Below are 14,741 nucleotides of genomic sequence, written 5' to 3'. Positions count from 1 at the left end.
AACATTCAAAGTCGGCAGCTCTATTGCTGATCTCTAGAATTTGTTTGGAAATACTAGAGGCCCCTGTAACCTCCAAGCCAGGGAGCCCCTGAGCACTTCCCCCTCTCCCCAGGTGGCTCTGAGCGCCCCACGTCTCTTCCTTAGGCCTTGGGAGGTCTCCAGGGGCTTGGAGAGAGGGGTGCAGAAGCTGCAGCTGGGGGGGGGCAGAAGGGGGGAGTCTGCTCTGTGGGGGAAGGCGGGAGGGGTGCGGACACATCTCCCTGGAATCGCAGGGGCTTCCTGCTGTTCCTGACCAGCTTGGGGACCTTCTTCCTTCCCTCCTCTCCCCTGCTGCGCTGGCACAATGGACAATAGTGGGAAACAGTGGACCAGACCCCGGGGACCTGTAAGCCTGCAGCCACCCCCTCCCACTCCCTCCTGCATCCTTGATCCCTGGCCCTGCAGGCTCCCCACCCCCCAGCTTCCTGTTTGCCCACTCTGTTTGCCCAGCCCCGTGTCAGAGCTAATCCTTGAACTCTAGGTTCCAGATTCCCGCTGGGACCTGTGAGCCTTGGCAAGGCCTGGGCTGGACTGATCAGCCTCCCAGCCCAGGCCCTGCTGGAGGCATAAATAGGCCCCGGGCAAGCTGCTGCTCAGAGCACTCGCCCAGGTACATGCCACTGCCTCCTCCAGTCCCTCTGGCTCCCCCAGCTCGGAGCTCAGGCTCTGGGATCTTGGCTCCAGGCTCTGCCAGGTGCTGGGCTCTGGATACCTGAGGCTGCTCCGCCTGGGGAGTGGGGCACAGGCTCTCCAGCCACAGGCACCCACTCAGCCAGGCCCCTCTCCTCCTCCAGGTCCCCAAGATGAAGGCTGTGGTGCTCACCTTGGCCCTGCTCTTCCTCACAGGTAAGTGCCCCCAACCTAAACAACCAACATTAGGAGGCCCTCTCCCTCACCCCCGTGGTCTACCCTTCTGGGCACAGGGAGCGGAATTTCCATCAAGACCCCTCTCTTCTACCCCAAGCTGGCCTTTCCGCTCAGATTCGGCCCAGAACTGGCCTGACTGAGGTGCCTTCTCTCCACCCCAGGGAGCCAGGCTCAGCATGAAACACAGCAAGAGGAGCCCCCATCACAATGGGAGCGAGTGAAGGATTTAGCCCAGATGTATCTGAACTCAACCAAAGTCAGTGGCAGAGAGTACATAGCCAAGTTTGAAGAGACCGAACTGGCAAAAAACCTGAAGTAAGGACCCCGTGTGGGCTCTGGGTGGCGCAGGGGCTGCTGGTCCTGAGGGGCGGATGCCAGGCCTGTGGGTAGATGTAGCCACACGGGCTGCATCCCAGCTGCTACCTGATGGGCCCCATACCTGGATGGAGAAACAGCCTCCTAGTAGGAGGGGGGCAGACTAGGGCCACCCCGTCAGTGAGCCCAGCATCGTGTTCTGCCTGCGCGAGCAGCAGCCCCCTCCCTTCCTCCAGTCCCTCTTCCTCTTGCTGAGCGAGCGGCAGGGAGGGCGGTCTTTGGAGACAGAGGAGAACGGTCTGGAAGTATAGAGATGAGGCCTTTAAATGGTCCGGCTTTGGGAACAGACAAGACTGATCACCAAACCCAGCTCTGTCTCCCACTAGCTCTTCGGTCTGGTTGGGGGGGAGGAGAGGAGGGTCCTTGGGCGAGACAGGCCCAGGCCTGACCCATCGCTCCCCTACAAGCAGGCACAGTTTCGCCCAGACCTCACCACAGGTAAGCTGGGCGCTGGGTCTGCAGCTCCGAGGTGTCCAGGGTGCCTGGGAGGTTCCCCCTGACACCTGCTCCCTCCCTGCCCCGCAGCCTGAAAGTCCTTGCAAAATTGGACACCCTGAGCAACAAGGTCGCCAACCTGACAAAGCAGCTCCGCCAGACCCAGAACTTCTGGGACAAAGTGAAGAATGAGATGGGGATGCTGACCGGGGAGCTGAAAAAGGACCTGAAGGTGGTGAATACCTACCTGGGGGGCATCCAGAAGAAGTGGCAGGAAAGGGTGAAGCCGCTGGGCCAGGACCTGCATAAGCTCGCAGGGAAGCAGCTGCAAAAGCTGCAGGAGAAGCTGGGCCAGCTGGGCGCGAAGGTGCTGAACGGCACGCGCGTGCACGTGGAGCGCGCGCGTCCGTACATGGACTCGCTGCACCCGTTCCTGGAGACCATGGGCGAAGAGCTGCGCCAGTGCCTGGAGCCCTGCAACGGCAAGCTGCGCGAGTGCCTGGAGCCCTACGGCGAGCAGCTGCAGGCGCTGCAGGCGGGCGGCCTGGGGCTGGCCAAGATGCGGGAGCAGGTGGGCGAGCAGCTGGGGAAAATGAACGAGGACCTGCTGCCGCTGTGGGCGAGCCTCCAGGACTTCTTCCTTCCCTTCCTGGACATCTCCCAGAGGCTGACCGGCCAGTGAGGCGCCCGCTCCCCTCCCTGTCCTCGGTCCCCTTCCCATCGCTCGGTTTCTGAGAATAAACGTTTACAAAGCGGGATGCATGTGTTGGGTTTGATGTTTTTTGGAGCTTCAAGGATGGTTTTTAAACAATTAAAAGGTCTCCAAACGGTTCTCTCTTGGGAGAAGGGATGGGGTGCGGGCCTCGGAGCGCGCCGCTGGGAGCCCTGCGGGGCGGGAGCTCTGAGCGGGGCCTGCTCCAGGAGGGGGTCCAGGTGCAGGCGGTAGGCGTCCCCTCCTAAGCAGGACCAAGCAGAAAGGAACGGGGCCAGGCAAAGCAACGGATAATCCAATGCCAAGTGCCTAGGAGCCCGGCGGGACTGCAGCCCGGGTCTGAGGGGCACGGGAGGGGGGCTGTTTTGCTGGGAGAATTGGTCCGGTCCCCAGAGGCCTCCCCTGGGCAGAGACAGGAGCATCCCAGCCTCGGGCTCCGGGAGGGGAAGTGGGGGGGCACCTCAGGGAGCACTTGAGGAATCTGGGCAGGCGCAAACTAGGAGCCTGGCCCTCGCTCCTTCCTCCTTTATTAATGAAACAGCGTTAAGCACTTCCCTTTACTGTTTCCACAAGGGCGGCTGCCCTCCCTCACTCCCACTGTGTCCTCAGCTGTGAAGCCAGCCAGGCCTCCTAGGGGGCTCCAAGCCCTGCCACCCCATCTCTGCCCTCTCTGGCCTGCGTCAGAAAAACAACCACGCCTCTGCAGGAAGTTAGCACACGTTTGTTTTCCAGATGCTTTCACAGCACCGTCTTACCGCATCCCTCTCAAATCCTGGGCGGACAGCCATTACACCCATGTCCAGAGGAGGGACTGGAGCTTGGAGAGGGGAGGCCCCCGCCCAGGTTGAAGAGAAGGGTGGCAGAGGTTGCCCTTTTCAAACCCCTCTGCCTCTGGGCATCCATGGCTATTTAACAAAACACGTGTGTGGCCAGCACTGAGTTTGTCTGGATACACACGTCTGCACGTCCACATGTGTGCAGCCCTGTTCACACCAGCCTCTTCACGGCCAGGCGTGCCACCCTCCGTGCATGCGCAGGACCCACAGATCCTCAAAGATCTGGGCAGCGCCTTCACGCAGCCTTCCCGCTTCCTCCCCGCAGGGCTTCCCCGGCCTCGGACAGGCCGCTGGGCCGTTCCCCTCCTCCATCTCGTTTCTCTTAAGGACTCTCGGATAAAGGACAGGCCTTTTAGTTCCTAACCATCTTGGCTCCTAACCACCTCCACCAGCAGCTATCAGCCCAGGTGAGAACATTCCCCACGTGTGGTGCTAGGCTCACAGGCCCAGCTGGACCAGAGATTTCCTGGGCAGCAGATGTCCCCAAGCGGGTCCAGGTGTACAGGCCCCGCCCAGATTGGTCAGGGAGCCCTTCACACCTGGCATAGGAGGGGTAAGGCTTCTTTCTGTGTCTGCTGAGCAGAATGCGGGCGGCTGACTTGGGCTTGAGGTCTGGCTCCGCCACTGGGCAGTGACATGGGGAGGCTGACTGTGACATGGGCAAGCAAGGCCTTCACTTCTCTGAAGTGAAGCCTCATCTTCTTCACTGGAAGAATGGGGGACCACTCAAGTAGAATGTGGTTCTAGAACTCTCTGATGAGAGCATCTAAGCAAAGTACCATCTGTGGGTGACCTTGGATTCCTTCTTAGTTCCCAGGACACTGGCCCTCTCCCTCCAATCCTGGTCCCAAGGGAGCAATCAGCTCAAACTGTAGCAACATGATATCCGTTTACCTTTGATGTGCCAGATGCTAAGCACGTCTCATTTCACTCATTCATTCAACAAACCTGCAATGGAGGGGGCATTGTTGTGCCCCCTTTTCAGATACGGAACCGAGGCTGATATACTTGGTGGACAAGGTCAGAGCCTAGTCGTATCTTACCCAACAGCTCCCCCAGGGGCCTCCTCCCCTCAGGGGTGGCTGAGAGGGCCAGTGGCCCAGGTGGTGCAAGTCAGGAGCTCCATAACAGGGTGAACACACAGTCTCAACTCTGGCGAGGACATACGAGTGCAGGCACAGTGCCTGGCAAGAGCACCCATTCAAGGCATGTTGTACAGCATTTGGCAGTTTATCCAAGTATTGTCAAACTAGCATCCTGTTTGTGCCTCCACACAAACCCGTCGAGGCAGGCAGGGTAAGTAGGGTTATTCCCACCTTACAGGTAAGAAACTCGGGCCCAGGCACGAAGAGGCGGGAAGGGCACCGGCCCTAGGCCTGCTCGGTCCAGCGCCGCCTACAGAACAGCCTGCCCATGCCCAGCCCAGACATAACATGACACATGTGGGACGCCCCACTCACAGCAGCTTTATTGGGAAGACAGCAAGCCTGGGGCCAGGTCTGGGGGTGGGAGGGGAGGACACTGAGAATGCTGCCCCTTTCGAGCGAACTTCGGGGGCAGCCCTGGAAGCTGCAGGACCCAAGGAGCCGACAGGATGGATGGGCAAGCAGGCGTGGGGCGTTGAGGTCTCAGGTGGCCTAAACAGCCGGAGCCGGGGTGGTCCCCGGGGCGGCCCCAGGGGACAGGGGCCACATGTTGGAAAACGGGCCCGTGATGGTGTTCCAGTACTTCTTCAGGGAGTTGAAGCCATCCACCATCCATTCCCTGCGTGCAGACAGGAGAGAGAGCATAGGCGTGAGGACAGAGCTCACCGGCCGCAGCGGCCACCATGGGCCCCACGTCTCCCCACTGCCTCTCCCCCCTCAACCTTGCCCAGCGACCCCCCTGAGGCCTCAGGCAGAGTCCCCGACAGCTCCACCCCAGCAGAAGGTGGTGATGGGACCCTCGCTCAAGCCCCTTGCTTGCCTCTCCAGGCTGGGCAAGCTGGCGGGGAGTGAGGGCGCGAGAGTGCCGGCGGGGCCTGTCTTTCTATTCTAGGCAAATGCTGCCTCCCAGAGTGAGACAGCCTGGTGGCTCAGAGTGGGGAGCAAGGAAAGGCCCCTCATTTGGAAAGTCATCGGAGGGTATCAGCTATGTGATCTGGGCAGGCCACAGCCTCTCTGAGCCTCGATTTTCTCATCTGTGAAATGGAGAGAATCCCCACTGCATAGGCAGTTCTAAGGACTAAGAATGTCTGTGGGGCTTCTGGCAGGGACACCCCAGTGCTGGGCAGTGCAGGCGGAGGGGAGGGACAGACTTCTGCTCCTGTGGGGCCCCGGGCTCAGAGCAAGACTGAAATACACACACACCCTGGGCTGAAATGGGGTGTGTCAGGGGGGAGGGCATCGCAGTCAAACTGCCTGCCAGGCTGTCAGAAAAGGACAGGGAACTGAGGCCTTTCTTAAAGCCACGCAGGACAGCCGAGGGAGAAAGGAGGCGGCAGAGGGAGAGGGGCCAGGAGGAGAGAGCCTGTCCTCTCTCCTCACGGCCACAGGCCTGTTGCATAGACCAGGCAGGGGGCTGAGAGCGCAGGTCCCGGGCGGGGCAGCTGGGAGCCGGGCGGGCGTACTTGGCCTGCTCGGCCGTAGGCAAATCCTTTACGCTGCTGGTCAGGGCGTCATGGGCCTGCTGCACGTAGTCCTGCATGCGTCCCAGGAGGGAGGCCTCGTCCGCCTCCTGTGCTCCTGCGAGGACAGCAGCCAAGGTGGTGGATCAGCGCTGGGAGCCCTGCCTCCTGCCCAGGCACCCATCAATCAGCCCCCAGATCACCAAGCCACCTCCCAAGGGTCCTCTGGCAGAACCCCCCCCCCCCCCCCCCCCGCCCCAGCCCTAATCCCCACAAGCTGCTTACGGGCAGAGGCCAGGAGCACCAGGAGGGCAGCGACGAGGAGGGCCCGGGGCTGCATGGCGCCTTTGTCCCTGCAGGGAAGGTCTGGTGAGGGAAGCTCCAGGCCTGCAGGGGTGCACCGAGTTCCAGGGCACCGAGCTGGCTCCTCGCAGGTAGAGAGCCTGCTCCCACTGAACACTCAAATGCCGGAGGTGAAGTCTTCCCGAAGCAGACACAGCCCCCAGGAGGGAGGCGTGGGGTGGAGCGGAAAACCCACCAGACCCGGAATCAGGACACCTGGGTTCTGGTCCATCTCTGCCACTAACACGCTGTGTGAACTGCCCTGTCCGGGCCTCTGACTTCTGTCAGGGATAGGACTGGGGTGTCCAGTCCCAAACATGCGACATGCGGACGAGGAAAGTGTGCAGACCTGGAGGCAGCTCCAGCCCCAGCCTGGGCTACTTTCTACGTCGCTTTGGGCAGGTGGCCTCCTCTCCATGGGCCTCAGTTTCCCCCAGTGTGCAATCAGAGTGGGGGCCTCCATCAAGCCCCAAGTCTTCCTGGGCTCCTCTCAGGCTTTGCTGGCTGGGCACGGGGACCCTCTTCTGCCTGTCTCATCCTGCTCTCCTGTCCACCACCCTCCCCTCCCCTGCCACACCCAGGACATTACCTGGAGCAGCTGCTGCTGGGAAGGAACTGAGCAGGCAGAGCAGAGGGTTCTGACCTGTTTTATATTGTCCCCGGGGCAGTGGGTGCCGAGGATCTGGTGACCTGGGCAAAGGTCACCTGCTGACCAGTCTAGACCAGGGCCTCAGGCAGGGTGGCCAGATGCAGCCAGGCCTGCTGGGAGGGTTGGGAAATCTCTAGAAGGCTGTGGTACCCTCCTGGTACCCCTATAGCCCAGATAAGTTCAGGAACTGGGGGTGTATGAGTCTGGAAAGACCCCATTCCTTCCTAGCAGCCTGGCTCCTCTGGAAGAGGCTAGTGAGAGCAGAGGGGCTTTGGGACAAGCCAGGGGCCTCTGGGCCCACCTTTGCCCTTCACACTCGGTCCCTCCCTTCCCCGCCCCTAAGCCCTGATAACAGCCCGGACTGGGGGTGGGGGGTGGGGGTGAGAGGGCAATGGGCTTGGGAACAACTCAGAGCATTGGGCTGCGGTGTCTGGAGGGGGTCGCAGAGGCCTGGGTGAGGCTCGTGTGTGGAGGTGACACGGTTGAGTTTACACAGCCCCCTCCCCGGCATCTCCGACTCTGGCTTCAATCCCAGTGCTGCTTACCCAGAAGCCTCCCTGTGCTGGCCCAGGGCAGGGGGTGGTGGGAGGAGGGCCAAGGCCACTCTGGCCTCTGAGCCCAAGGCCTTTGTCCCACCCCGCCTCTCCGCTCCTCCCCTTGCTCTCTAGACCCACTGATAACATTCCCGGGAGAGCAGCAGGGCTCCTGGCTGGGCCCTCCCCACTGGGATCAATTCCAGTGCCGAGCACCTCTCACCACAGGTTCCTCAGCTTGGACATGGCAGCACTGGCTGCTGGGCACCTGGCGGAAAGCAAGGCTGGAGGAGGCCGTCTGGTGGGCGGAGGGCACCGAGACGCTCTGCAGGGTCTGCTGTCTGTCCTGGAGACAGGCGGGCTGGTAGCAGTGTCCCCAGGGCCCACCGAGGGAGCCATGGCCTGGATGGCAAGATCAGGGGACTTTGAGTTCTAGGTGCTAAGACTTTGGAGCCAAGAAATCCTAGGTCTCAATGATGCCTCTGGCATTTACTCATATGGACCCGGACCAGAGGTCTAACATTTCAGAGCCTCAATTTCCTCCTCTGTAAAATGGGAAGAGAACACTGATATGCCAGCGCTCCAGTGAAGAGTACAGGAGAGGTACAAAGTACTGACCCACGCAGGGGGCTCCTTAATCTCTCTCCCCTCCTCCCAGCGCGTTGCCCTTCCCCTGACACCACATCCAGAGGCAGGGCTGCTTCCGATGGAGAGACTGGGCTTTGGGCAGGCAGCCGTCCATCAGGAAGAAGTACCCAGCCCCACAGTGTGAAATGAGAGCCTGGGAAAATGGCCTGGCCCTACCCGCAAAATTCTTTACTCGTGGCTGAGGCTCAAAATTTTTCTATTAGACACTCATTCCTATGGCTTAGACCTTGTTTTCTGTCAAAATTTAATTATTCAGATTCCCATGTAGTAGACAAGATTAACGCCATTTTATAGGTAAGAAACCGAAAGGGACGGAGATGTACCCAGGAGCACAGCCTCTCGGCAGCGCTGGGAAACACAACCCAGGTCTTCAAACATCCACGCTGGCACCAAACAGCGTGGAGAGATGAGCGCCTGGAGGTGTATCAGTCACTCATGCCTCAATTCATTGCAGGTCTCTTTCTGAGCACAGATTTTGCTGATGGAGTTGGAGGTGGGGGGTAGGAGAAAGGTGATTAGAAGGTCACTGAGCCCTAGCCGGTTTGGCTCAGTGGATAGAGCATCAGTCCCTGGACTGAAGGATCCCAGGTTTGATTCCAGTCAAGGGCACGTACCTGGGTTGCAGGCTTGATCCCCAGCCCTGGTCAGGGCACGTGCAGGAGGCAACCAATCCATGTGTCTCTCTCACATCAATGTTTCTCTCTGTCTCTCCCCCTCCCTTCCACTCTCTCTAAAAATAAAATAAGTCAATGGAAAAATATCCTCAGGTGAGAATTAACAAAACAACAACAACAACAAAGGTTTGGGCACTGGGGAAGCAGCAGGCAATTTTGCCCGCCTCCCTCTTCTGCTCTGGCCTATTCCTCATCCAAAGAGCGAGAGCCACAGCAGAAACCAGAGTCCAGGCGGGGCTGAGGCACAGCACCTCCGCCCAGGGTGTGCTGGGTGGGATGGCTGCATCCCTCAGCCCTGCTTCCTCCCTCTCCACCTCCACGTGAGGGGTGTGAGGAGTCTGTTCTCTGTCCTGCATGGCAGTGCCCGCTGAGCCCAGGCAGGTGAGAAGCTGCAGGCAGAGTGGCCCAGCAGGTGGTGCTGAGCTGGTCACCGCATGCCCTGACCCCTGGGACCCATCTCCTCCTAAGGGCTTGGTACCTGTGAGCGCTTGTGCCCGCCTAGCAGCTCTGAGCCTGGGTCTCTGTAGGGAAGGGGCTGTCTCGGTGGCAGGGCAGGGTCCTATTAGGCCCCGCTCTCCTTTTCCCTTTCCCTCCTTCCTACCTGACTCCCCTGGATTAAAGAGATTACTTTAGCCTACAGACCAGCTCTGGGGAGTACCCAGGGTGTGTGTGTGTGTGTGTGTGTGTGTGTGTGTGTGTGTGTGGTGTGTGTGTGATGGGGGCCAGGGAGGAGTGTTGGGCTGACTCTCTCTGCTTCCATTTGTGTCCAGGAGCCCCCGTGATCCTATTCCTGCCACTAGGCTGGCCTGGCAGCCTTGATTCCACCTGCCAGCAGAGGCCCTGGCTCACCGCCTCTCCACACCGGAAGTCCCTCCTCGTCTCTCCCAGATCCTTCCTATTACAACGGGAGATGACCCCCTCAGTTCTCCCTGAGATAAGGTCAATGTGGAACATCTGTGGGGACACACGTTCATGTGACTAGCCTGTTCCTGACTGGGCCTGCCCCTCACTGGGCCTGGGGGGTTCCCCTTCTGGCTCTTCTCTCAGGGCTGACCCCTGGTTTGACCCCAGTGGGTGGACAGGAGGGTGGCTATCGGTGATGCTAGACTATCAGCCTGGTCACCTCACAAGCCTTTAGGTCTCTGTTGTACATCAAGGAGACTGAGCTCAGAGAGGAATGAGACTCACCCAACATCACACAGGCCCTTGTGCCCACCAAGGTGGCCGTCCCCAGACTCATGGGGCCAGGGCCGAAGAGAACCCGAGGCCCGCAGAGGCAGACTCTGTGCTATCCATCAGCACTTGCACCCTCTAAACCCGCCCCCAGCACTAAGCCATTCACAGCCAAAGAAATATGCCCGCAGTGGGCAATACATGCACCATTAATGGCGTGCCACCCACCACACGCCAGGAAGCAGCACGGCCACCCATGTCTGTGGGTGCAGGCGCCAGGCTGCGCCAGCCCTTTGCTCCAAGCCTGAGCCGTGTGTCCGCAGACCGCTCATCTACACGCAAGCTTATGTGTGCCTGTGCACGACCCGCAGCCGCTCTCGGGCACGCTCACTCAGCACAGACTCCGTGCGTAGACCAGCGAGGAGGTGGACGCACTCTGGGCCTGCCACATGCTGCTGCTGGGACTGCAAGTCCAGGAGGTCAAACTGCAGCTGAGGTGTCCTTCGTGATTCACTGCCCTCCTCGCCTCTGGGCCCGGAGGAGGGGTTGGGACAGGGGGCTCAGCACCAGCGTCGGCCCACCCCGCTGGACTGTGCCTGCCTCCAGAGCAGCAGGGAGTCAGTCTTTCAAGGGCAACACGCGGCTGCTGCATGACTGGCCATGCGCCAGGCCTTGTTCCCAGCATCACACAGGTTCTCTCAGGGAATCCGCAGCCCAAGAGGCAGCTGAGGCTCAGGGGGGTTAAAAGACTTGCCCAAGTTCACAAAGACACACAGACAGTAAGTGGGGAGCCCAGATGTATAACCAGGGCGTCTGCCCCCAGAATCTGAACCCTTAACAGCTACTGTAGGACAGCCCGGCTGCTCCGGAAGACACTCCCTGACACTGGGGGCGGGGGCGGGGGGTGTGGGTTGTGGTCAGCAGAAGGGCTGTGAGCAGCAGGCCTTTAGCTGTCTTTCCCCCCGGAGACATCAGGCCACTCTGGTATGTGAAGAATGGAGGTGGCAGGTCAGGGTGCGCACAGTGGGGTCTGGTCTGACGGTAGTTGGCCAGGAGCATGTGGCACTGTGCCCAGGGAGCCAACCGCGCCGTATGACAGACATCGGCTCCTGGTCCGGGGGGAGGGGGGGTGGGGGGTGTGTGTCTGTGTGAGACCTCATTTGGAGAGAACGTTAGAAGTCCAAGTAGAAGACGCCTTGGACGCCTCCCCCTCCTCCCTCTCCCCGCTTCCCCCCCCCTCGCCCCCCCGCCCCCCCCCCCCCCCCCCCCCCGTGAAGGCCCCCTGAAAGCCTCAGGTCCCGAGATTCACCAAAGGCTGATCACTTCTGTCCAGGGAGTGTGGCATGGCAGGTGAACAGGACCCAGCCTTGGGCTGCCCTGCTGTCACCCTGCCTCGTAACCCCTGGCGACCAGCAGAGGGCCAAGTCTCACTCGGCCACACTCACTGGAGGGGTGAGCATTCTTTGGTCCAAATCAGGAAAACAATGCTTTTACCATCGGCAGCTTGTTAGTGCTTAGTCTGTGCCAGGCACTGTATTGCTTACTTCACAAGACACATCTCGTTTAATGTACCCGACAACCCCATTTTCAAAGAGAACAGGCTCTGCCCCGATCTGTGGCCCTGGGTGTACCAGTCCAGTGTCTGGTGCTCTGAGATGGAGTCAGGTTGGGGCGCTGGGAGGTGGGGGTGCTCTCTCTCCCCTGGGGTAGACAGAGGAGGTGTGAACTTTGCCCCCCAAGCCTGGCACCGGCCCAGAGCTGCCAGCTGGGCCTTGGGAACACCTGTCCTGGACTCAGGCATTCCTGGCCTCACTCTCCCAGCTCACACTCCCTCGCTTCCCTTCGTACTGGGTGGGGCCCAAGCAGAGAACAGCTGCTTCTGGTTGTTGCCCAAGCCCGTCTGCTGTCAGCTTCCACGTCACCTTAGGGCCACAAAAGTCCAAGAGGCCTCCTGGGAATGTGTCACCCTCCAGCGTGGAGTCCCACTGGGAGGGGCCGTGGGGGGTGCCCTGGGGGTTTAAATGTCTGGCTGGCCCCGGCTGGTCAGTTCGGATAGGTGAGCCACCCGAGAGCCTGTCTTCTTGCTCTAGTTCCAGGAAGAGTCCAGTGTGGTAGGAGGCTCGGCAGCCCGCGAGCAGCCCAGGATGTTGCTGACCCTGAAGGCCGTGGTGCTGACGCTGGCCCTGGTGGCTGTCACCGGTGAGTAGCAGCTGCCTTTGGATGGGGGCAGGGTGAAGAGTTGGAGGCCCAGGCAAGGGGACAGTCCAGTGCCTGTCGGCCCCGGCCGGACACGAGGGCTGCCCAGCAGCCACCTGGCTCAGGGAGAGCTGGCGCCTTCACAGCTGCAGCCCACTGGCCTTGGTGCCACACAATTGCACACGCCCACTGCTGACCGGCTGCAGCGCAGGTGAACGGTGAACGGGGAGGGACAAGGAAGGAGTCTGGTCTCATGAGCTGCTCTGCTTCCTGCCCAGGTACTCGGGCTGAGGTCAGTGCCGACCAGGTGGCCACTGTGGTGTGGAACTACTTCAGGCAGCTGGGCAACAATGCCAAGGCGGCAGTGGAGGATCTCCAGAAGTCTGAGCTCCCCCAGCAGCTCAAGTAAGCGGGGCAACGCAATGCCTGGGTCAGGGCTGAGCTGGGAGGCAGACCTGCAGCCACTGCCTGCCACCAGCTCCTGTGACCCTGAGGTCTCCCCAGCTGGAGTCCACGTATGCAAACAGGCCAGCTGCACGGAGAAAGCCCTCAGGTGTCTTCCTGCTTGAACTTCCAGAGTGTGGCAAATGCCACCGCTCAGCCTGAGGCTCAGGGAGAAGGGGGGCGGGTAGTCTGCGCTGGGTTCTAACGCAGTCCAAGGGACGGCCCGTGGAGTCCGAGGGAGGGCGCTGGGGGCTCTGAGGGTGGGCACATGCAAGGAAACCAGCCCCCGTGCTACTAGAAGACCCTGGAAGAATCCAGAACATAACATCTGAGAGAACGGGGCACCCCCACGGGAAAGGCCCTCCAAGGCCGCTCACACAAGCCGGGGAGCGGAAAACAGTGTGCTCCAGGCACCTACAGCTGCGACCAGCAGGAAGGGAGATTGAGACACACACTCGGGGCAATAGCCTGGTCTGCCAGCCCTTCGCTCAAGTCAGGACCCACCCAGGGACAGGCCCGGAAGGGCTGGGCGAGGCCGGCACCCCAGCTCCCCGGTCCTAGGCAGGGTGTGTAGGGTGAGCGCCAGGTCCGGGGAAACAAGGTCGGGGGTGACGCCCAAGGTAACCCCGCCCTGCGCCCCTCGGGCAGCTCCCTCTTCCAGGACAGAGTGGATGGCGTGAACGACTACGCAGAGGAGCTGCAGGGGAAGCTGGTGGCCTTCGCCACGGGGCTGCCCGAGCGCCTGACCAAGGACTCGGTGCAGCTGAAGGAGCAGATCCGGAAGGAGCTGCAGGTGCTGGGGGAGCGGCTGCAGCCGCGCGCCCAGGAGGTGAGCCAGTTGATCAACAGCAGAGCGCAGGAACTGCAGGACAACCTGGGGCCCTTCGCCGACAAGCTGCGCACCCAGGTCCGCACGCAGACCGAGAAGCTCCGGGGCCAGCTGAGCCTCAGCACACAGCACATGGAGACGATGCTGCGTGACCAGAAGGACAACCTGCAGGCCTCGCTGGCGCCCGTGGCCGACGAGCTCCAGGGCCTGATCGACCAGAACGTGAAGAAGCTCAAGGAGCAGCTCACGCCCTACACCGACAACCTCAAGGAGCAGATAGACAAGCACGTGGAGACCCTGTACCAAAGCCTGGCGCCCTTGGCGGAGGGCGCCCGGGAGAGTCTCAGCCACCAGCTGGAGGGCCTGGCCTGGCAGATGAAGAAGGACGCGGACGCGCTGAAGAACCAGCTCCAAGCCGAGGCGGATCGGCTGGGCCGGAGCCTGGCGCCCCTGGCCGAGAACGTGCGCGGCAAGATGGCGGGCGGCGCTGTGGACCTGCAGGAGTCCCTGGCCCAGCTCGGCAGCCAGCTGGACCTGGAGATGGAGCGGTTCCGCAGGAGCGTGGAGCCCCACGGCGAGGCCTTCAACAAGATCCTGGTGCAGCAGGTGAAGGAGCTCAACGAGAAGCTGTACCCGGACCCGGACCTGGACTCGGACTCGGGGGACGGGCAAAGACTCAAGATCTTTCTGGAGATGCATCTGAGGGACAAGATGAACTCCTTCTTCAGCTCCCTGCAGAAGCCGGGCCAGGACCAGCCCCTGCAGGAGGGCCAGGACCAGCCCCTGCAGAAGCCGGGCCAGGACCAGCCCCTGCAGGAGGGCCAGGATCAGCCCCTGCAGAAGCCGGGCCAGAACCAGCCCCTGGCGCCCCCCCTCCCCGAGCAGACCCCGGAGCAGGCACCCCTGGGGGGCTGAGCTGCCCCTGGTGCCCACGCCCGGCCCTGGATACCTGCCCCGCCCTGCCACCTGTCTGTCGGTCTGTCCCAAAGCAATTCCCTTATGAGTTTGAGGACACATGTCCTGTGGAAAATGACGCTACCTCTCGCTACTCAATAAAACTAAGAAACTAAGCCCAGCAAGGGTGCCCTGTGACTTTGTGGTGTTGCTGGGACTGAGGGGGTGCCTGGTCCACAGCTTGGCAAAGCTTAGCAGGGGCAGCAGGGGAGATGAAACGAGTGTGCTAAGGGGAAAGTGGAGAAAGAAGTCACACATTATCTGAAGACAAAATAGGCCATCCACTCCCTCCACTTCGCCAACAAACACTTAGTGCCCCCGGTGTGCCCGTCACTGTACTGGGGATCCGCAGTCTGGGTCTGTTGCTGCCTCCCCCCCCCAGGGGCCCGCTGAGGTGAGCAGGACTGGCCCTGGCTTGGAGAGCTCCTGG

The 14,741-nt window shown here is 61.1% G+C and overlaps 3 protein-coding genes across 3 annotated transcripts; 2 read left to right on the top strand and 1 right to left on the bottom strand.

The window, feature by feature from the left end:
- The first annotated feature begins 681 nt into the window (after positions 1-681).
- Positions 682-2,474, top strand: APOA1 (apolipoprotein A1). Its single transcript, XM_070426955.1, has 4 exons — positions 682-733; positions 834-885; positions 1,068-1,221; positions 1,807-2,474. Exons 2-4 carry the CDS (start codon positions 843-845, stop codon positions 2,396-2,398), a joined length of 789 nt encoding a protein of 262 aa, XP_070283056.1. The 5' UTR covers positions 682-733; positions 834-842; the 3' UTR covers positions 2,399-2,474.
- Positions 2,475-4,710: 2,236 nt separating this feature from the next.
- APOC3 (apolipoprotein C3) lies at positions 4,711-6,820 on the bottom strand. Its single transcript, XM_070426101.1, has 4 exons — positions 6,801-6,820; positions 6,155-6,222; positions 5,873-5,987; positions 4,711-5,028 (listed from the first exon to the last, which is right to left on the bottom strand). Exons 2-4 carry the CDS (start codon positions 6,207-6,209, stop codon positions 4,902-4,904), a joined length of 297 nt encoding a protein of 98 aa, XP_070282202.1. The 5' UTR covers positions 6,210-6,222; positions 6,801-6,820; the 3' UTR covers positions 4,711-4,901.
- Positions 6,821-11,926: 5,106 nt separating this feature from the next.
- Positions 11,927-14,432, top strand: APOA4 (apolipoprotein A4). Its single transcript, XM_070426100.1, has 3 exons — positions 11,927-12,087; positions 12,363-12,489; positions 13,177-14,432. Exons 1-3 carry the CDS (start codon positions 12,033-12,035, stop codon positions 14,270-14,272), a joined length of 1,278 nt encoding a protein of 425 aa, XP_070282201.1. The 5' UTR covers positions 11,927-12,032; the 3' UTR covers positions 14,273-14,432.
- The last annotated feature ends 309 nt before the right edge of the window (positions 14,433-14,741 follow it).

Source organism: Myotis yumanensis, unplaced genomic scaffold, assembly GCF_028538775.1.
Source record: "Myotis yumanensis isolate MYYU_CA2020_CCGP unplaced genomic scaffold, mMyoYum1.0.hap1 SCAF_10, whole genome shotgun sequence".
Classification (NCBI taxonomy): domain Eukaryota; kingdom Metazoa; phylum Chordata; class Mammalia; order Chiroptera; family Vespertilionidae; genus Myotis; species Myotis yumanensis.
This window is presented reverse-complemented; position numbering and strand designations above follow the sequence as displayed.

Bases quoted from the DNA above. Each gene is read 5' to 3' on its own strand.
- APOA1 (XM_070426955.1), top strand. From the start codon at position 843: ATGAAGGCTGTGGTGCTCACCTTGGCCCTGCTCTTCCTCACAG. The intron at 886-1,067 runs GTAAGTGCCCCC...TCTCCACCCCAG, and splicing joins GGCCCTGCTCTTCCTCACAG to GGAGCCAGGCTCAGCATGAA. The intron at 1,222-1,806 runs GTAAGGACCCCG...CCTGCCCCGCAG, and splicing joins GAACTGGCAAAAAACCTGAA to CCTGAAAGTCCTTGCAAAAT.
- APOC3 (XM_070426101.1), bottom strand. From the start codon at position 6,209: ATGCAGCCCCGGGCCCTCCTCGTCGCTGCCCTCCTGGTGCTCCTGGCC. The intron at 5,988-6,154 runs GTAAGCAGCTTG...CTGTCCTCGCAG, and splicing joins GGTGCTCCTGGCCTCTGCCC to GAGCACAGGAGGCGGACGAG. The intron at 5,029-5,872 runs GTACGCCCGCCC...GTCTGCACGCAG, and splicing joins CCTACGGCCGAGCAGGCCAA to GGAATGGATGGTGGATGGCT.
- APOA4 (XM_070426100.1), top strand. From the start codon at position 12,033: ATGTTGCTGACCCTGAAGGCCGTGGTGCTGACGCTGGCCCTGGTGGCT. The intron at 12,088-12,362 runs GTGAGTAGCAGC...CTTCCTGCCCAG, and splicing joins GGCCCTGGTGGCTGTCACCG to GTACTCGGGCTGAGGTCAGT. The intron at 12,490-13,176 runs GTAAGCGGGGCA...CCCCTCGGGCAG, and splicing joins GAGCTCCCCCAGCAGCTCAA to CTCCCTCTTCCAGGACAGAG.